The sequence below is a fragment of the Peromyscus leucopus genome, chromosome 7 (genome assembly GCF_004664715.2).
Source record: "Peromyscus leucopus breed LL Stock chromosome 7, UCI_PerLeu_2.1, whole genome shotgun sequence".
NCBI classification, from domain to species: domain Eukaryota; kingdom Metazoa; phylum Chordata; class Mammalia; order Rodentia; family Cricetidae; genus Peromyscus; species Peromyscus leucopus.
In genome coordinates this window covers 91,973,902-91,994,956 of record NC_051069.1, presented here as the reverse complement: position 1 = coordinate 91,994,956, position 21,055 = coordinate 91,973,902, and the positions used below count along the sequence as shown (strand labels likewise).

Sequence of the window (21,055 nt, the reverse complement as noted above, 5' to 3'; positions counted from 1 at the left end):
AGACATGCCTATAGGCCAATGTGATGGAGGCATCCTGTCAGCTGAGGTCCTCTCTTCCCAGGTGACCCCAGCTTGTATCAGGTCAACAAGAAAATTGACCAGCACATAGAAGGATCAGGAATTCAAGTTTCAGATCAAACCCAGAGCTTCACACACGTTAGGCAAGGGCTTTACTACTGACCTATCCCTCTAGTCCCATCCTTCTTAACTCCTAACGCAGGGCCTGGAAATATAGTAAACACTGATAAAACGTTTTTAGACCAATGAATGAATGAATGCGTGAAAGTGATTGAATATCTTAGAAATCATGGGACTATCAGCAGGGCATCAAACACACCAAAAAAAAAGGGGGGCCCAAGGTTTTGTAAGGTCAGATACACACTCTGCCGGTGGTGACCTCAGGAGAGACACAGGCACTCACCTTCCCCACCTCCACCCCCAAGAGGAGACCGTAAGGCCAGTTGGAAAAGGAGAACGCTCAGGGGTAGTTGCCTCACAGATGTTAGAAAGAAGGATCCCGGCCACCCCGCTTCCTGCCGGGCTGTCTGGCCAGGGTGTGCTGCATTCTTGTGAGCTGAGCACTGGTGGAATGTCCAGCCGAGGGAGCAGAATGGAACTTGGAACAAATAGCTCAGCAGAAAAGAGCCCGGCAACAATGGGGCTGCCCAGCTTCCTCTTGCTAGCTTTTGAACTCACAGAATATCAGAGCTCAGCACACCCTGGTGAATGGGGGATAACTGACGTCCATCAAATTGGGCATTCTGAGGACCCAGAGAGAAAAATGTCCATGATTGGACAGGGTTAAGAACCTTTGAAGAAGCCTGTTGTGGTAGTACATGCCTTTAAGTTCAAGTACTCAGAAGGCAGAGTCATGGCTAGCCAGGGCTACATAGCAAATTCCAGGCCAGCCAGGGCTATATATTGTCAGGTCCAAAAGAAACTCAAATGGCTAACTGTGGTACCTATTAGCATATCAATGCACATGCTGGCCTCCAGGTTTGCTCAGCATTGCAAACATCTGTTACAGAGTCCATGCTGGCATCCCGGCTCTTCTCTCTCTGCTCCTCTTGCTCCTCCTTTCATCCTCCCACCCTTGCCTCCACTCATGGCCATGTTCAATCTACTACTTCCTCTCTCTGTTCTGGACTCTTCCAGATGCCTCTGGGTGTCCTCTCCCTCATATCCACAGTAAAGAAAGACCTTCCTTTCAACCATGCCTTCGAGGGTCATGTCCTCACTTTATACACACATGAGACTGTCTCAAAAAGAGACAAACAACAAACCCCCTCCCAGACTTGCTGAAACACCTTAGAACGGCCTCAGTCACCACTTCCTCTCTCCCAGCGGCAAGGACAAGAGAAGATGTGTTTGGCTTTAAAGATGGAGAAGGTCTGGACACTGGAAGATGGGTGTGAAGATTCCTGCAAGAGCTGAAGGATGCTTTGGAGCTGGGGGCCAGATGAGGATGAAGGGGGTGCTCACGGCAGGATTCAGGGTCCTGTGGAGCCAGCTTTTCATGTGAGTTCTGGAGACTGAACGCGGGTCCTCACGCTTTCAAAGCAAGTTGCTGACCGAGGCATCTTCCTATCCCACTCTCTTCCTTTACGAAACACGCATTTACTTATATTTGCGACACTGTGCCATACTCAAAGTTGAGTAATACCTGCCTTCAAGTCTTTAATAATCTGGAAGACAAGACCTAGATACAATAAGTGGGTCCCCATCAATTATCCATGATCGTCCTGAAGGAATCGATGCCCTGAGCAAACCCGGAGAGGAACTGCAGCCAAGGGTTGACACAGCAGAATTCCCTCCCGAGTTTACAGTGTGATTGATGGCATGCTTCCAAACTCCATCATGTGTAAGAGACTGAGGTCAGGCCAATAGAGAGCCCGACCGGCGTCCCTGAGTTGTGTCACCTGTAGTTCGTCCTTCCAGTGCGAAACTGGTCCCTTCCGTCCTCTTTGACTCTCTTCCCTGAGACCAACAGCAGCTGTTCCCAGGAGTTGCTCCTGGGAGTCTCCCCTGTCCTCCTCCTCTTGGCTGGTGACAGGAGCCCTTGTAATCCTAGTTCTGAGGAGGCGGGTCGCTGGGGATCCCTGACTTAGTGCATGCCAAGCCTGGTGAGAAACTATGCCCCTAAAAACAAGATGGGGTGACAAAATGGCTCCGTGGATAAGGGTGCTGGCTGCCATGTCTGACAGCCTGAGTTTGATCCTCTAGATTCCTGCAAGTTGTCCTCTGACCTCTACATACATGCCAAGGCATTTTTTCACATATATACTTACACAAATGAAAAAGTAAAACACGGTAGATGATACTTGAGGCCTGGACCCCTGACGGTGTCCACTGGCTTCCAAGGAAATCATGAAGATACAGGTGCATCATCTACACATTTAACACTAACAACAACAACAAAAATAAACTACAGATTTGGTAGTGTAGGCCTATAACCTCAACACTCTGGAGACGGAGGCAGAGTGTTAACTAAAGGCCTGCCAGGGCTACACACCAAGAATCAAGGCCTTAAGGAAGAGAGAAATCACCTGGAGAGGTAGCCATGTGACTAAGAGGACTTCTTGCTCCTGCAGAGAGCCTGTGTCCAGTTTCCAGCACCCATTATCAGGTGGTTCACAGTCACCTGCAACTCCCGGTCCAGGAGATCCAATGTGCATAGTTTCATACATGCACTCACACACATAAATAAAATAAAAATAAACATATCTTTTTTAAAAAGGGAGAAAGGGCTCGAGTTCCATTGGTAAAGTGCTTGTCTAGGACACATGAAGCAAACTTTGTAAAAAATAGTGGTGGTCCCAAATGAGGACCCACTTAATCCCAGCAGAGGGAGGAAGAAGCAGGAAGATCCCTGAGTTCCAGGTCAGCCAGGGCCATGTAGTGAGACTCTGTCTTAAAAGAAAAAAGCCCAGCTAATTGGGAGGTAGAGGTCCAAGATCGTCCTTGGCTATGTCTACCTAGGGAGTTCAAGGGTAGTTTGGGATACATGAGACTCTGTCTAAAAAAAAAAAAAAAAAAAAAAAAAAAGAATCAAAGAAAAGAAAGAGAAAGAAAGAGCACAGGAAAGGGCAGAAAGAGAAGGAAAGAAGAAGACAAGGGACAAGTAGAGCAGAAAGACATTTTGGTAAGAGATGTTAAGCAAAGGTGGTGGTGTCAGGCAGTGTTGAACTTGGCCAATACCACAGGAAGATAGATATGTGGTGTCACAAAAGGAAGTCACCCAGGATCCATCCTGGGAGGTTGGGGAAGGGACGGATATGTCCACTTATTATCCAGGTGTGGTGGCACACACCTTTAATTCCAGACTCAGGAGCTAGAGGCAGGTGAATCTGAGTTCCAGGACAGCCAGAGTTACATAATGAAACTCTGTCTCAAAAACAATCAAACAGCTGGGCGGAGGTGGCTCACGCCTTTAATCCCAGCACTTGGGAGGCAGAGCCAGGCGGATCTCTGTGAGTTCAAGGCCAGCCTGGTCTACAGAGTAAGTTCCAGGACAGGCTCCAAAGCTACACAGAGAAATCCTGTCTCGAAAAAACAAACAAACAAACAAAGGAGGGAAAAAAAGAGAAAGGAGAGAGAAAGTGAGAGCAGAAAGAGAGAGAGAGAGAGAGAGCAGAGAGAAAGTCTGCTTATTGTTGGCTACAGCTATAGGGCTGTACTGGCTGGTTTTGTGTGTCAACTTGAAACAAGCTAGAGTAATCAGAGGAAGGAGCCTCGGTTGAGGAAATGCCCTCCACGAGATCCAGCTGTAAGGCATTTTCTCATTTAGTGACCAATGTGGGAGGGCCCAGCCCGTGGTGGGTGGTGCCATCCCTGGGCTGTTGGTCCTGGGTTCAATAAGAAGGTGGACTGAGCAAGGCCCGGGAAGCAAGCCAGTAAGCAGCTCCCCTCCATGGCCTCTGCATCAGCTCCTGCCTCCAGGATCCTGCCCTGCTTGAGTTCCTGTCCTTGACTTCCTTCAGTGATAAACCTCAGTGTGGAAGTGTAAGCCAAATAAACCCTTTCCTCCCCAATTGCGTTTTGGTCATGGTGTTTCATCACAGCCATAGAAAACCCTGAGACAAGGGCCTTGATGTATTCAGAATTAAGATCTTCAATAGCCATGACTAGGGTAGGACTTCTAAGGGAAGACAAGGGGGAACTGGTATGAAAAAGGCATCTCTCCATTTGCTGGTGGGGTTCTCTTTCCCACAGGGCTACAGATCTAGGTCTGAGTCGTTTCCTCAGTGGTTGTCACAGCTTTCTCCTCTCCCCCTAAGAGGAAGCAGAAGTTAAGCATACCTAGACCACACTTCTCTTAGAGAAGCATACATTTGATTCTCAGGGTCCCAAAGTCAAGTTAGGTGGAAACGGAGTATTTTTGGTTCTCATTTCTGTCTTGTGGTCGTTCCCTTTCTGTCCTCAGATCCAAGATAGGAGCCAAAGTTAAACTGTAGCTACCACTCAAAACTCCAGTCAAGGCACGAGGATTTCTAGGTGGATTAATGTATTAAAAAAAAAAAAAATCTGTGTCGGGTCATTGTTCAGTTTGGGAGGGAGCCTGAGTTGCAAGAACGGAAATCCCCAGCATCACATAACATAGGCAGGGTGGTGCATGTCTGTACTCTCAGCACTTGGGAGGTGGAGGTAGGAAGATCATACATTGATTATTTTTTCTATGGATGGCATTCAGAGCAGCCTGGGATACCTGGGAGACTTAGTCTCACAAGAAAATAACTTCCCCCAAGCAAACAAAAAGCTTTCTGGGCCGGAGATATATCAGTAGGTGCAGCTAGGGTACAGGCCCAGGAAAAGAAGAGGTTTTGTGTGTATGTGTGTGTTTTCTTTTGTGATGTTGTGGATGGAACCCAGCGCTGATAATGTGTCTGTTAAACTCTGTACCACTAAATCACATTGCCAGCCATTCTCCATCTCACAAGGGCTAGCTAGCGTTAAAAGGTTAGATTTATCTAACCTGACCCTGGTAGACACATCTAGTCCAGGAAGAAGTTCAAAAATCAGTCCCCCTTTCATGTATCTACTGGCTTATTAAAGATCCTTCCACAAATGGAACTACAAGTGCTAATCCACTGCTCATCAAAAGCATCCTGTTCAGAAGCAAATAGGTGCCGGACCAGCGAGGGTGCAAGTACAGAAAAGAGCAGGGCAGGAGGGACAAGCTTGAACACAGCTGGCTTAACACGATCTCTTTCTTTCCTGAAAGTTCAAACGCCTACCAGGCCACGGTCCTGGCGAGCAGACGCACGTGTACCCTACGCATGCGCGCAACCAAGGCGCACACACGGCCCCCTCCGGCTTGTCTTCTTCAGCCAAGTCACCAACCCTCTAAATGCCCGCCCTCAAGGCAAAACCCCTGGCCAATCGGAGACGGGAGTCACTCGGGACGTCACTCTTTTGCATATACCCGCTTCTCCCCGCCCCCATGCCTGGCACCGCCCCGTCGGAGGAACGGATTGTCACCTAAGCGCTCCGTCCCGGCGTCTGATTGGCTCTCCCGGGAGCTCCGCCCCCGTATCCTCCCGCCGCCCTCCCCCCTCGGCGCGCCCACAGCGGCGGGCGGAACCGAGCGCGCAGGCGCGGCGCTGCCTCTCTCTGCTGGTGGCCCGCCCTCCCTCCTCCCCTCCCTCCCCTCCCCGTCCCCTCTCCCCTCCTCAGGCCCGCGCGTCTTCCTCCCGCACGCGCCGTCGTTAGCCGAGCGCTCGCCGGTGCGCGCCTTCCTCGTCCCTCCGGCAGCGGGGCGGGCGCGACCCTGCTCGGCGCTCGCGGCCCCGGCGAGGAGCATACCACCGTCCCCCGGAGCGCGGGGGGAGCCGGCTGCCCTGCCGCCCGCCCCTCGGCGACCCCGCGGGGCTGAGGCGACGCCGCACCCGGCAGCCTGAGCGCACAGCCGGCCTTGACCCAGAGCTCCGAACCGCGAGCGCCGCGTCCGCCGCCGGCCCCACCCATCCGGACCGCGGCCATGGCCGAGACCGAGGAGCGGAGCCTGGACAACTTCTTCGCCAAGAGGGACAAGAAGAAGAAGAAGGAGCGGAGCAGTCGGGCGGCCAACGCGGCGATCGGCGCGGGCGGGAGCAGCTTGGCGCCGGGCGCCAGGCCGGGCGACGGCGGGAGCTCGGGCTCCGGTGGCAGATCGGGCGACGGCGGGAGCTCGGGCTCCGGTGGCAGATCGGGCGACGGCGGGGGCTCGGGCTCCGGTGGCAGGTCGGGCGACGGCGGGACCTCGAGGTCGGGCGACGGCGGGAGCACGGGCTCCGCCGGCAAGGCCGTAACGAAGGTGAGGGTTGGGAGGCCGGCGGCCGACCGCATGTGCCCGCCCCCGCCGGCCCGGGAGGCCACGTGACTCGGGCTTCGCACGTCGGGCGGGCTCGGGGGGCCCCGGGGCTCGCCCTGTCGCCCCCGTCCACGCCGTCCTCCGCGCGCCGCGCCCTCTGGGCCACGGGGGGTTGGGCCGGGCCGCGGTCCCCCGAGTGACGTGCTCATCGCCGCCGCCGCCGCCGCACTTGAGCCTAGTTGGGGCTGGATTGCGTTTTTTTAAGGTGTTTTAAGTCTCATCTCTGCAGCCGGTGAAAGCGTGGCTTGTTCTCCCAGCCGCGGCCACATGGAGCTAGGAATCGAGTTGTGGAATTTCGCTTAATTCCCCCCCACCCCCGCTCTTTCCCTGTAGTTTTAAGTAAAAGCGGCGGCAGAGAGGGCGTTTGGTAACTAGGCACGTGTCAGGATCTTGGTAGGACTCAAGGCTGTACTTTACAATCCAGCCACTAGATTCCCTTTTCTTTTTTGAGAGGATCTCGCTGTGTAACCTTGGCTGGCCTCGAATTCACAAAGAACCTCCTGCCTCTGCCTCCCGAGTACTGGGATTAAAGGTTTGTGTCACTACTTCCTGCAATTAAAAAAAAAAAAAACAAAAAACACATTTTCTTTGTGGGTTTGCCCGCGTTCCTGTCTACGAATTCGGGTGGTTGGAGGACAACTTTCGGAGTTCTCCTTCCGTGTGGGCCTGGAGAATCAGACTCAGGTCGTCAGGGCTGACTGCAGGTGAATTTACCGGCTGAAGAATCCTGGTGGCCCTTGATCTCTTTTTTTCCTAGTATGAAACCTGTTTATCAAGATCTCTAGTTAATCAGATGTTTTGCATGTTCCTTTACCAGCTGAGGAATCCTGATGGCCCTTGATCCCTTTTTTCCTAGTCTGAAACCTGTTAACCAAGAACTCCAATTAATCGGATGTTACTTCTTCCACAGGATGAAGATGAGTGGAAAGAATTTGAGCAAAAAGAGGTTGATTACAGCGGATTAAGAGTTCAGGCAATGCAAATAAGGTAGGGTGTGATTACATGTGGGATTAGATAGCCCTGTTGGAGATAAAAGTATTGGACATGTTTTCTTCAGGCCCAACTCCTGGTTTTGAGCAAAGGCAGTCCCCTGGTGTCATTAAATTAGCTGGGAGCTCAAATCCTGCGAGAGTTTCCCTACTTGCAGCTGTTTGGATCTTTACTTGAGTTGACTAAAATGGATTTTGTCATTTTTAATTTTTAACACTCAACAGTATTAAATATTTGGTGGCCACCCCTTCCCCCAATAGCTGCTCCTGTAGCTCATACTGCTCTGAGAAATTGCTGTGTAGCCAAGGATAACCTTGAGCTATTTTTTTAAGCGTATGAGTGTTTTACCTGTGTGTAGGTCTGCAGCATCCTTGGGAATTGGAGTTACAGCTGTTAGCTTGGTGCTGGGATCTGTGCCCTGGTCCTCTGGAAGAGCACTGAGCCAGCACTGACCTTGAACTCTTGATCCTTTACACCTAAATACACCACCAAACTAAGTGCTGTGCTTACACTTAGTTTTTCTCTTTTACTTCTCTCTCTTTCTTAAGTGTTTTTCTGTGGGTGCCAGGTCCCCTGGAACTGGAGTTACAGACAGTTTTGAGCTTCATGTGGGTGCTGGGAATTGAACTCAGGACCTCTGGAAGAGCAGTCTGAGCTCTTAACCACTGAAAAAGCCCCTTACTTTTTTTTTTTTTTTTTTGTAAAGAATTTTTTTTTTTCTTGTTCTAAAACCAGTAAACAAGTTGATAAATTTTTGCTATTGAAGTGTAGGGTAATTCTAGACAGGGATTTGTATTCCCAGTGAAGAACTTGAACATGTGTGCTCTCCTGTAGCCTTGCTTTCTTTCACTGCCTTCTTCCCCAAGAATAACCACTGTCTTAGCACAGCACAGCAATCCCTTTAGGATTCTAGAGGAATGCCATTAATAGATCCTAAGCACTTACTGTGTATCCCAGGATCACCTTTTGAAAGCTTATCCCATCCCCTCAGCTACCAGGAACCTACAGACCCGTGCTGCAGATTCTGGCTTTGAAGTATCTTCGTGTCTTTCAAAGTTCGATTGGTTGACTGAGACTTTAAATTGAGAGCCTGCATTGTTAGATTCAGTCTGTGGTAGTTCTAAGTCTTTTCTATAAAGTGAGGTGTTTTGAAAGATTTTTAAAAGGTAAGTATAGGGTTCTGTTGTTTTAAGATTCAAAATCCTTGACTTATTTTACACAAACAAAATGAACTTAAATAGCCTTTGATTAGAAGCTTCCAATTCGTAGAGAATTCCGGTGACCATATGGGAAATATTTGAGTTGAGGAAATATTTTTTAACTCTAAACTGTCTTTTGAAATTTAGATCATAGTATTTATGATCTTAAAGTAACTTCTGTTGGAAGACCAGCTAGTATTTTAATGTACAATTAATGTCTTACTACCCAGGCATTAATGTTCCTAGGTGTTCTCCCATCGTGTTGAGTTTACCAAAGTGAACTTTCCTTTAGGTGTCAGGGAACTTAGTATCTTTTTGGTGTGGCTTCTTTTGTGTTTTCTCTTTGCTTTCCTCTTTTTCTTTTAAAGATTTATTTTAATTATGTGTGTGAGTTAGGGTATGTACACGTGCCTGCAGATGCATGAGGGGGCCAGAAGAGGGCATTGAGTCCCTTGAAGCTGGAGTACCAAGTAGTTGTGAACTGTCTCAGTTCTAGGAACTGAATTTGGATCCTCTGCAAGATCAGTATAGACTCTGAAGAGTATATTTTAGAAAATACCCCATTGGGCCTGGTGATCCAAACCCTAATTCCCAGCTACTCTGGAGGCTCAGGCAGGAAGATTAAGAAAAATGAGGCCTGCCTGAGTTAGAGTGAGTTTAAGGTTACCTTGAGCAATTTAGTGAGACCCTACCCCAGAATTTAGAAGAAAAAGTAGATATTCCTGTTTCCTTTGTTCTGGGGCTTGATCTATAAATATGGAAGGAGTTTAGATTCCTTCTATCTAGGGTGGTTGGTAGACTGGATGTGGTCCAGTTCTGTGGTAAAATTAGGCTCTTGGGCTGCTCTTGTTCTGGAAGACTTGAGTGGTAATTTTTGGCCATGTTGAACTTATGGGCAAAAGTAGTACTTTCTGAAGTGGGGGAAAGGCTTCAAGTTTATTTGGTATAATATTTGATTTTGTTAAGGTAGGGAGACTATTTAAACTGTTTTTCCACAGAATATAAACACCTTGCCTGTATCTGTTTTAACTTTTTTGGAGTCAGGAATTTGCGTTTGTATCTCAGGCTGGTCTTAAATTGGTTTGATTCTCTGCTTCAACCATCTGAGTCCTAGGATTATAGGTATGGTGTGCTACCAGGCCCAGCTTACTTTGGCAAGCCTCCCCTCCCCCTTCTCTCTTTCTTTGGTGGTAGTGCTGGGAGTCAGACACATGGTTCCATGCACCATAGGCAAGTGCTCACCCATTGAGTCATAGCCTCAGCCCTAACTTTTGATTAACTGTTTTTTTTTGGGGGGGGTTCTTTTTTTGGGGGCAGGATTTATATCTAAGCTAGTAAACTCCATATACAGTCAAGACTGATCTTAAACTCCTTACCCTCCTGCCTTTACCTCCCAAGTGCTTGTCGTTTGCCGCTCTGTTTAAGACGTAGAGGCAGTCCACTGGGCTGTTGAGGTGGGCACTGTATTGTTTGCTCTAAAGTAGACTAGCTTTTCTGCTGTGTTGTTCATTGTTCTTAGCAGCAGCTTGTCATTGACCTTCGGTGGCCATTCTAGAAGCCTACACTGATCTTTACTAAGAGTTTACAGTCTAGGTGTGTTTTTAAAATTGGTGATTATTTTAGTTATTAAAAGTCTTGGGATGGGGTGAGAAAAATAGTATCCTGGCTGAATATGATGTATAATCCCAGAGTTTGAAGTTGAGGCAGGAGGATCATGAGAGGATCAGAGACCAACCTTAGCTACACTGGGAGAGATGTTGTCTTAAAAACAGATATGAGGGCTGGAGAGATGGCTCAGAGGTTAAGAGCACTGACTGCTCTTCCAGAGGTCCTGAGTTCAATTCCCAGCAACCACATGGTGGCTCACAACCATCTGTAATGAGATCTGGCACCCTCTTCTGTATACATAATAAATAAATAAATCTTTAGGAAAAAAAAAACAAAAACAGATGACTTGATGCTACTATTAAGCCAAATTGGAGTTTGGCAGTGTATGCCTGAATGTTCACTCCCGTACATAAACTGGAATTTGAGGGCCAGAGGAGTCCATCTTTCTCTCCACCTTGCTCTCTGAGATACGGTCTCTCAGTGGATCTGAGTCTCACCACTTTTCTAGCCAGTAAGCCCCTAGGATCCACTGTCTGCCTCAAGTGCTGGGGTCACAGTGGCCATGTCCAGCTTTCAGATGAGTGCCAGGGACTTGAACTCTGCTCTTTTTACTTTTGTTTTGTTTTGTTTTGTTTTTTTCAAGACAGGGTTTCTCTGTAGTTTTGGTGCCTGTCCTGGATCTCGCTCTGTATACCAGGCTGGCCTCGAACTCGCAGAGATCCCCCTGGCTCTCCCTCCTGAGCGCTGGGATTAAAGGTGTGCGCCACCACCGCCCAGCTGGTCTTTTTACTTTTACAGCAAATGCTCTTATCAAAAAATCAACTGAGCAATTGTGATTTAGTGCTTTGGTGAATAAATAGAATGTGAATGAATAACTGAAAGCTACTGCTTTAGTATATACAGATGTAAGTGCCATGAAGTCTGTGTGGGGATCTTCCCCTCTGGATAGATTAAGTTGTTGGGACGTTGCTAGTCAGTTGTTTCTAGATGTGTACCTATTTCACCCCTGAAGCAATTACCATAGTGTTAACTATTTAGATTTAGTCACAAACTTTTAAAACAAACAAAAAACCCTTTTGAAGAAATTCTGAAGTTTGGACACCACAGTTGGCCTGGGTAAATTGTAAACTTTATACCACAATTAATGTGCTGTTAGAAAATTGTATCATGATATCTTGTCAACTTTTTAAGAGCCATTAGAAATAAAGCATCTAGCAATGTTTATGTGTCCGATGGTCTTCTAGGTACTATATATACTAGCTCATTTGCTCTTTATAATGGGTGTGTCATCTTTATTTTATCTAAAAGCAGGCTAGTGCCATCTTCAAAGCCTGACCAGACAATGACAGAGATGGCAGAAACTGGATTTCCATCAATTCCTGTGTTTTGGCGCGCAAAAGTATTCATTGAAATTACATTTTAAGGAATTGCTGTAGATGTTTTTCTATTTATGCTTCAGTTGATGGTTAAATGGCATGAATATAATTTGTTAGTGTAAGCCCAGCATCATTTTAGATGGCTGAATAGGTTATATGCTAAAAGAGAAAACTAGGCCTGATGGTGGTGGCGCACGCCTTTAATCCCAGCACTTGGGAGGCAGAGCCAGGTAGATCTCTGTGAGTTCAAGGCCAGCCTGGTCTACAAAGTGAGTTCCAGGACAGGCTCCAAAGCTACGCAGAGAAACCCTGTCTCGAGGGGGGGAAAAAAGGAAAACTAAAGTTTGGATTGACCATATCCTTCACCTTTTTTTCCTTTGTTTTTAAAAATATTATTGTGTGAGCATGCTGTGGCATGCATGTCAGAAGACAGCTGTCAGGAGTTGATTCTCTTCTTCCACCTTCTTGGGGATTAAACTCCGGGGTAAGACAAATTGCTAAACAGTCTTAATAAAAAACCTGGAGCCAGATATTGGGGTGAAAGCTGAAAGATCAGAGGAACAGATCAAGCCAGCCACACTAGGAAATTCTCAGCCCAAGAGAGAGCTACTTCCTGTATACTCACACCTTCTGTACCTGTCTGTGCCCTGCCCTCTTACTTCCTCTCTCTGCCCAGCTACGTCACTTCCTATCTGTCCAGACCTCTAGACCTCTACGGTTAACTAGTGCTGGGATTAAAGGTGTGTGCCACCACACCTGGCTCTGTTCCCAGTGTGGCCTTGAACTCAAATCTGCCTCCCAAATGCTACCACTGCCTGACCTCCATGTTTAATATAGTGGCTGGCTTTGTCCTTAGATCCCCAGGCAAGCTCTATTTATTAGAGCACAAATAAAATATCACCACACTCAGGCCCTTAGGCTTGGTGGCAAGTGCCATCTACTCCTGTAACCTTTTATTTTTGGAGAAGGCACCGCTGAAGTCACCATTCTCCTGTCTCTTGTGTGCTGAGGTCACCACACTTAAGTCCCCAAATAGGTGATTACATCTGTGCTATTTTTTTTCTTTTCAGTATTGGGGATCTTGGCCAGGACAATGCACTTGATACTAAGCTATGTCCCTAGCCCCTGAGAGACGATCTTAAATGTAGATTGAAGATGAGATTGTTCCTGTCAGTGGGCATCGTAGGTCTTTAAATACTGTGGTTACTTCTAACTAGTGGGGGTAGTGTCTTTAAGGATCGTAATAAAGATGAGTGTGGTGATTTACACCTTTATTTTTAGCACTTGGGAGATCAGCCAGGGCCATCCTTGGGTATGTACTGAGTTCAAGGCTAGCCTGGACTATCTGAGACCCTGCCTCATAAAGTCAAGTTAAAAAGGAGGTCAAAAAATTTGTCTTGGATTCAAAGTATGGCTTAGTTTAGCATACTTTGTAGCATACAAGAGAATTCAAGTTAGACCCACTCACCACAAACAAGCAAACAAACCCCCAGATAGAAAGAACACTTAAGCCCGATAAGCCAGAAGAAATTTGTCTTCAACAGCTAGGACACATTTTGCTTTTATAGAAATATCGTTTTGGGGGCCCAGCAAGATGACCCTTTGGGTAAAAAGTGCTTGCTATTAAAGCTGATGACCTGGGTTTGCAGGTGCAGAACCCACATGGTGGAGAGAACTGCTTCTCAAAACTGTGCTTTGACTAAACGGCTGCACACTCCCATTACCCCTAAAAAGTTTAGCTGGGCATGGTGGTACACACCTTTAGTCCCAGCAGATCGAGGCAGAAAAAGGCATCTCTCTGAGATCTAGGTTAGCCTTGCCTTGTCTACATCTGGTTCCATGCAGTCAGGGCTGTGTAGTATGACCATATTTCAAAAAAAAAAAAAAAAAAAAAGTCCTTTTGTAGATGCTTCCTATGGTGGTACATTCATCTACTCCCAGGACTTAGGAAGTTAAATGTACTTGTTTGTTTTTCTAACAGTGAAAAGGAAGATGATGATAATGAAAAGAGAGAAGATCCAGGAGATAACTGGGAAGAAGGTGGAGGTGGTAGTGGAGTAGAAAAATCTTCAGGTCCCTGGAATAAAACAGCTCCGGTACAAGCGCCTCCTGCTCCAGTAATAGGTAATCCTCTGTTTTCCTTTCTAAAAGGGCTAATTTAATATGGTATATGTGCCTGTTGTGGGTGGGGGTGGGAACCTTATCATTTCTGGGAGAGGGGGAATCTGAACGTATCTGTTAAAGACCTAAATGGAAGGAATGTAAAAATTGAGTGGCATAATTTCGTCTGGTAGGCTGTCAAAGTTTTGTTTTTGGTGCTAGGGAATGAAGCCAGGTAGTTCACCTGCTAGCAAGCATGCTATCACTAAATTACATCCTTGGTGCTACTCTTAGGTCTTGAAGCCTGGATTCTCAGCAGGACTTTATGAAGGGAGTAAAAGTTCTTTGAAATTAAAAAAGTCTTAGCGATATACATGTTGTGTGTGTTGTGCATGTGTGTTTGCATATTTGTACAGGTGTTGGTGGGTGGGTGGAAGCTTGTCATTAACATTGTCCAGTTAATTTGTTGAGGGTAGGGTCTCAAAAAAGCAGGAACTCAAACCCAATTGCAGTTAGCCTAGCTAGCCAGCTTGCTTTTTGTAATCCTGTTTCTGCCTATAGTGAGGGATTACAGATGACTGCCCTGCCTATTTAGCTTTTACATGGGTGTGCTCTCTGGTCCTTACACTTGCTCAACAAATGCTATATCCACTGAGCCATCTCTGCAGCCCAAAGTTTTTTGATTATTTTTGGTGTGCTAGAAATTGAACTAAGGGCCTTGCACATGCTAAATGTACCACTGAGCTGCATTGCATTTCCAGGTAAGAAAGAAATCTTAGGGTTTTGTTTATTTTGAAACACCATTTTTTGTAGCTCATGCTGGCCTCAATTCTTTGGTGTAGCAGCGATGACCTCATGCCACCACCACCCCCTGCAGTTTAAAATTGGGATTACACAGGTATAAGCTTTCCTGGCAACTTTTCTAATTGAAAATATTAAGCTGGGCAGGTGGTGGCGCACACCTTTAATCCCAGCACTCGGGAGGCAGAGGCAGGCGGATCTGAGTTCAAGGCCAGCCTGGGCTACAGACTGAGTTCCAGGAAAGGTGCCAAAGCTACAGAGAGAAACCCTGTCTCGGAAAAAAAACAAAACAAAACCTTTTTTTAAAAATTGTTTTTATTCTTTGAGAATATCATACAGTATGTTTTGGTGTAATATTCATCCCCACCCCTCCAAGACCCACCAGTCACTCTTGCTTTTTGAGACAGGTTCTCACTATGCAGCCCAGGCTAGCCTCAGATTGTATATGCATGGGTGTTGTGTGTTATGTCTTTATGTGGGTGTGGCTATTGAGGCCCAGAGGCTGACTTTATGTCTCTTCCTCTGTCATCTACATCTTATGTTTGGGACAAGTTGTCACGGAGTCTAGAGCTCACTGAATGGCTAGAGTAGCGGCCAACACTCTCCTGGGATCTTCTTTCTGTCAACACCTACCCTCCCACCCAAGCCTGTGTTAGTTACAGGCACATGCTGCTGCCATGCCTGTTACTTTCTACAGGCGTAGATTATACCAGAAGGAACGCTTACATGCTTATTTACTGAGTATCTAAACTGCACTTGGGATAGGCACATGCTGCTGCTGTCTTATTTTCTTTTCATGAGTTCTGGTGAATTTCAGTTCTCAATGCTTAGATGGCAAGCACTTTATGACCGAACCATCTCCCAGCCTCTTGAGTGCTGAAGTGACTGGTGTGAATGAATTACCATGTAGTGCTGCTTGGTTTTTCTCTCTTGAACTTGAGATAATCTTTCAGGCTACTCCTGGAACGCACCAGACACACATCGTCTGGAGACTCTTTGTTCTTATGCTTCGGGGCTGCTATGTGTCAGGTGCCTGAAGCATTTTCTGTGAAAGGCCAAGATGGTAAATAATGTGGATGAGAGGACCTTGTGGTGGTCTCTGTTGTGCTGCTGTGGCATGGGAGCTAATATGGCTGTAACAGTGATGGGTGTAGCCGTGTTCCGTTGTTGGGCCAGAGTCAGCTTGTTTGCTGACATTTAATTTTATGTGTTTGCTTTTTTTTTCCCTGACTTTTATTATTTGTGTCGTGTTTGTGATCCTTGAGGCCAAGTTTGTACAGAGAATGTCTTTACCTGCCAAGCCATCTCGCTGGCCTCCAGTTCTTTTCAAGTCTGCTTAATCACTGAAACCCTCCATAAGCCTTTTTAAAAAATGCAGCTGCTTCGGGGCTGGAGAGGTGGCTCAGTAGTTAAGTGTACTAACCTCCTGCTTTCCTGGAGGACCAGAACTGTATCTCAGTACTCCTATCAGGGGACTCACAAACACCTATGACTAGCTCAAGGCATCCAACTCTTTACTGTCCACTCTGGGCATCTCTACACACACACACACACACACACTTTTTTTTTTTTTTTGTCTTCTCTAGAACGAACTGCCCAGTAGACTTTTGGGAGGTGATGGAAGAGTGTGGTATAGCGGCCACTAGGCACATGTAGTTGTTGAGTATTAGCAGGTGGCTAATGTGACTGAGGAACTGAAATCTAGATTTCATTTCACTCATCTAAAATAACTACATGTGTTGTTATCCCAGCACCCGGAACACAGAGACAGAAGGAGTCTTTGAGTTGAGGCAGCCAGGGCTACAAAGTGGAAACTTTCAAAAATGAAAGAATGAGTAAATAGAGATTTGCAGTAATCCGGAGATAGCTCAGCCAGAGTTAAATGGCCAGAATCCACTGTTGAAGAGAACTAATTCTGACCTCCACACTTAATGCTTTGGTATTTTTCCACAAGTCACACCACCCACAGACACAAGTAATATATTTCTTTTAAAGCTACATGTGGCTAATGACTGCAATATAAGGGTCATAGATATTTGGGGTTTGTTTCGGTTTCTTTTAAGATAGGTCTGAGTTGTTCAGGCTGTATTTGAACTCAGGATCCTCCTCTCTCAACTTCCCAAGTCCCAATGTTTCGAGCATATTCCACCACTCGCAGCGATTTTTGTTGAGTGTTGGTGTCCCAAGTGCAGTTTAGATAGATACTCATCAAATAAGCACGTAAGCTTTCCCTCTGCTATAATCTAAGCCTGTAGGAAACATTGTATTTCAGTTAGTAGATGATTATGGGGATGCTTATTGTGTTTTCATGGTGTAGGCTATCAAACTTCTGAAAGTTTCTGAAAAATGAAAGGTAACACTACTTGAAACTATATCGAGGATCAGTTGGAGAATATAGGAAAAACCTGGAAGATTGTGACCCCTTCAATTAAGTCTTAGTAGAAGATTCTAAGCTATTTGGGGGCTTTTCCCCGTTTTCTAACCTAATAGAAAAACTGAACATCCAGTGATCTTAGAAAATGAAATAAAGATAAGGATTGCCTATTTTTTTTATCATCTTTAGAATTTAAAATACTACATGTACATTTTATTAAATAAATTATTTATATAAGATAACTTATTCATACCACTTACCAAGTAAAGAAAGTGAATGTCGCATTTACTGATAGAAAAACCAGCGGCCGCAGGATTGTATTCCAAAAGGTAACCCCTTGAGGACTTGTCTCACCTCCCGAGCCAGGTGATTCCCTCCCTCAAGCCTATAACACTCAGACTGGACTTACATGACATGTTGAAATTATTCCCAGAGAGGTTAGAGCACTTATTACTGCCTTAGAGATGAGCAGCTTTCTACTTTGAGATGTTTTCTCAGAGAAGTTTGTTTTGTTGTCTAGTCCAAATTTCTTCTAAATCAGGGTTTGCTTTTCTCAGAATTGTTAAATGGTCAGGAGTGCTGGAAGATGTTACTAGAAGGTCAAACATTTGAATGAATGGTGTATCTGTTAGTTACAGAAACCCCGGAGCCAGCAATGCCTAGTGGTGTATATAGGCCTCCTGGGGCCAGGCTAACCACAACAAGGAAAACGCCACAAGGACCACCAGAAATATACAGTGACACACAGTTCCCATCCCTGCAGTCCACTGCCAAGCACGTAGAGAGCCGGAAGTAAGTATGTGGAGTTATGAGTCAGGTTCTCTGTCAGTCAGCTGGGAACCAGGTGGGACTTGGGTGCCTAGGAGGGAAAGAAGAGGGTGGGGGTGGGGGGTCCTTCTTGGAAAGGGCAAGAAAACAGCTGCTAAAGACAGGCTGTTTTGTTTCTGTCACAGCTGCATTTAGTTAGTTCTTATAAGTACTTTATTACTGGCTTATGTTCCTTTTAAATATGGAAACTAGAAATGTAAAAGCATTTGTCATTGCATTCCCAATAAATGGAAGTAGATGCAAGATGTTGGCATTTACAGATCTAATACTAAAAATAATCTTATTTCAGCAGGTACTTAAAATGAATGCTACCTGAAGTTAAATGACCACATATGGCACATCTACATCTTATTTAGGGACATGAATTTTCAAAAGTAAATAAAATGGGAAGAAATGTAAATGGCATCAGATGGAAACATTTTTGGGTGGCTTTAAAGTAAATCCCAGCCTTTTCGCCTCATTGAGAGCACAGCTGGCTTGAATTTAGACCTCCAATTGGACTTGCTTCTCTCCTCTGTCCTCAGATGTGTGGGAGACTCTGAGAGGGCAGTGACGTGCCACACACATCTTTCTTTACCTGATCTAATCAGACCACTCCCCCAAAGCAAAAGGGAGGAGAAATCGTTGAATGATGAGAACATTACTTGAATGAGAAAATTGTTACCCTTATGCATAAAGATGTATTATCTACTAACTGCTAAAACTTAGAAGTGAGTCTTAGGAGGAATGTCATTATACAGCTTCTTTCTGGTTGTCTTCAAGTTGGTCCCAAAATACTCTGTTCAGAAGATGGGACCTCAGAGCTTCAGTACAGTATTACATGTTTTCTGTTCAATTGAAGCCTTAAAATGGTTTGATAAAGGATTTTGTATTCCCTTCCTGTCCAGGATTATTCTTAGGGGTCTTTTTTTTTTTTTTTTAATTCAAGGAAGAATACTTTCAAAATTCCCCAGTGAAGAAGAAATATTTACTGATTACATTTCTTTTCCCTTAGGGATAAAGAAATGGAGAAGAGCTTTGAAGTAGTAAGACACAAAAATAGAGGTAGGGAGGAGGTTTCAAAAAACCAGGCCCTTAAACTTCAGCTAGACAACCAGTATGCTGTGCTTGAACATCAGAAGTACAGCCACACACAGTACAGTTAAGCAATGGTCTTTGCTAAGCCTTCCGAGATAACTAGACCACAGCTAACCACCAAGAACAGCCATTCAGCGTCTGATTTCTGGATTTACAGTGACTGACTGAAAGACCTCGATTCCAGTGACTGTCCCTGTTGCACTATGGAAGCTCAAGAGTCACAACTGATCTTGATGTGTATTGGATTTAGGGTGTTTTCATTGTCTTAAATATTTGTGAATTAGATTCAGCAGTGTTTCCATAGTTGCTCTGCATATAAAACCAAACCTGCAGCCAGTGGTCATTTCAAACATCTTTATGTTCAGATACTGAGCCTTCGCAAGGTTGACTACCTCAGATTTGCTGCACTTATATGTGGATTTCATGTGGATCACAACTTCTGCATAAGGTTACAGCTATTAGCGTCGGTGTGAACCTTGAAACCAACTCTACTGGATTCCTGTCAGCAAGCCTTCAGAAGTCAGCCGTCTGGGTTCTGATCTGCTGTAGAAAATGAAGAGTCAAGTGACCTTAATTCGCCTGTCTGTGCCCCACCCTGAGGAATACTCTGTAGGCTGTGGCTATATCAGACTGCCCAGAACAAGCCGCTGTCTGAACTGATGTGTGTGGATCATCTGTGTGGGGCTTTGATTTATCATTTAAGTTTTTAGTTGTAGGATGAAGTGACTACAGATTCAATTCAACCAAACTTGGATCCACCAAATGGGGAACGGGTGGGGGATAGTCTTGTTTCTTTGAATACCTTTTTTTCAGATAGTGCTTGTTCTGTTCCACATTAAGGCCTTGCTTTGACTTGGAGTAAGTTCTTTTAACAGCATATTGTGTGATGAAATAGCCTGAATGAGGCATTGGAATTGTGAAATGCCCTGTGAATTTGCCAATCCCTAGGTGGAACCAGATCGCCATTGATAGAAAGGGCAGTGGATGCCAGAGGCTCCACTCCGGGTGCTGCTCAAGCCTCCTCTAATCAGGTCTAAATTGAACTGCTGTGGACGGAGTGGTGTCTGCTCAGGTAGGGAGGGGTTCACTGAACTGTCTTAACAATTCAAAGCAACAGGAGCAAAACCTCACCAACACCCTGAAGTTGTTTCACGAATCTTGCTTGGTGTCTGATAAGAAATCTGTGTGTGTACTTCAAATTTGAAGATACTGGCAATTGTGGAGATACATTCCTTGTTCCAGCCAGCTTTTGTCCACCTTGGGGGAGTATGTTTGTGATGCTCACTTGGAAAGGCGGGGAAGAGCCAGTGATATAACACTTCTGTTCTTAGTAATTACAGTTGAACTTTGCAGTAGTACTTGGCCCTTAACGAGGTCACTGCTGTGTTCCTTTCCACCTAGTGAAATAGTCTGGCAGTTAGCTACTTCCATGTCACTAGAAATGGTCAGACAAATACTCTGTATTGGCAGCTGAGACTGCATGATGGCAGTGCCTGTGTTTGTCTGGAATGAGTCCCTTTGCCAAATGCAGTTGAGACAGGAGTGAAACATAATGAGGGAAGCCCTCCTAGCTTGAGAATAGGTCTTGCAGTTCAGTGAATGAGTGCAGCAGAGCAGGAAGCGGGAGGAGGTGTAGGTCAGTGTTTCCTGACCAGACTGCATGCCATTCTGGGCAGTAATGTTGGCGTGATCTGAGCTAGCCAGGAGCACGTTGGGTGATTAGAAGTTTGAGAGTCTTGGTCAAACTGAAGACTTATTTGGGCACCAGAAACCTTAACAAGTAATCTCTCACCTTGAGCCACATACTTCGCTTAAAGTATGCTTTACACCCCCAACCCCCCCACCCCCAAATCTGTTTGGGGTTAGGGTTTGAGAAGTGAACGGAGACACGTGAAGAGGTTTGTTTAATGGCATACTGTACTGGAACACTGAAGACCTGCAGCAGATGTAAATTCCAAGTCTTGTTATAAATTTTTAAGATTGTGAAATTATCAAAATGCACATGAATCAAGTTTTAATACACTGTGTGGGTGGATGAGGCTGTCCATTGCACCATTTCTTTCTTTGGGTTCTCAGGCATGGTTCGGCAGTGTAAGAACTCTGTAACATTAACATTGAATAAAAAGTAAATCTATGAATGGTAGAATGTGATACTTTCTGTTGATACTCCTTAGCCTAAACTCTGAGAATGGAGAACAGTGTCAGGTTCACTTCTGGGGATGGTGACCCTGTTCTCTACAAGAGTACACTTGTTTGCTGAGTTCTGTAGAAGCTTAAAGGTAGGTGAGGATGGCTGCAAGTCTGCAACATTCCTTATGGAAAAATGGTGAACCATTCTCTGGAGGCTTCAGTA

General features: G+C 45.7%; 1 protein-coding gene across 6 annotated transcripts; it reads left to right on the top strand.

Annotated features, from left to right (window-relative positions):
* Positions 1 to 5,659: 5,659 nt before the first annotated feature.
* Positions 5,660 to 20,845, top strand: Cdv3 (CDV3 homolog). 6 transcript variants are annotated; one of them, XM_037207883.1, is made up of 6 exons: positions 5,660 to 6,292; positions 7,260 to 7,336; positions 13,504 to 13,646; positions 17,436 to 17,589; positions 17,915 to 17,917; positions 18,620 to 20,845. In XM_037207883.1, exons 1-6 carry the CDS (start codon positions 5,978 to 5,980, stop codon positions 18,768 to 18,770), a joined length of 843 nt encoding a protein of 280 aa, XP_037063778.1. In that variant the 5' UTR covers positions 5,660 to 5,977; the 3' UTR covers positions 18,771 to 20,845. The 6 variants fall into 6 exon arrangements, with proteins under 6 accessions (XP_037063778.1, XP_028725752.1, XP_037063776.1 ...); XM_037207881.1 differs by having other exon boundaries at positions 5,665 to 6,292; positions 17,430 to 17,589; XM_037207884.1 differs by lacking the exon at positions 5,660 to 6,292 and adding an exon at positions 6,750 to 6,881 and having other exon boundaries at positions 17,430 to 17,589.
* The last annotated feature ends 210 nt before the right edge of the window (positions 20,846 to 21,055 follow it).

What these genes read in the sequence shown, in the direction of transcription:
- Cdv3 (XM_037207881.1), top strand. Translation starts at nt 5,978, where the DNA reads ATGGCCGAGACCGAGGAGCGGAGCCTGGACAACTTCTTCGCCAAGAGG. An exon ending in CCGGCAAGGCCGTAACGAAG is followed by an intron (nt 6,293 to 7,259) that starts GTGAGGGTTGGG and finishes CTTCTTCCACAG; the next exon opens with GATGAAGATGAGTGGAAAGA. An exon ending in GCCTCCTGCTCCAGTAATAG is followed by an intron (nt 13,647 to 17,429) that starts GTAATCCTCTGT and finishes TGTATCTGTTAG; the next exon opens with TTACAGAAACCCCGGAGCCA.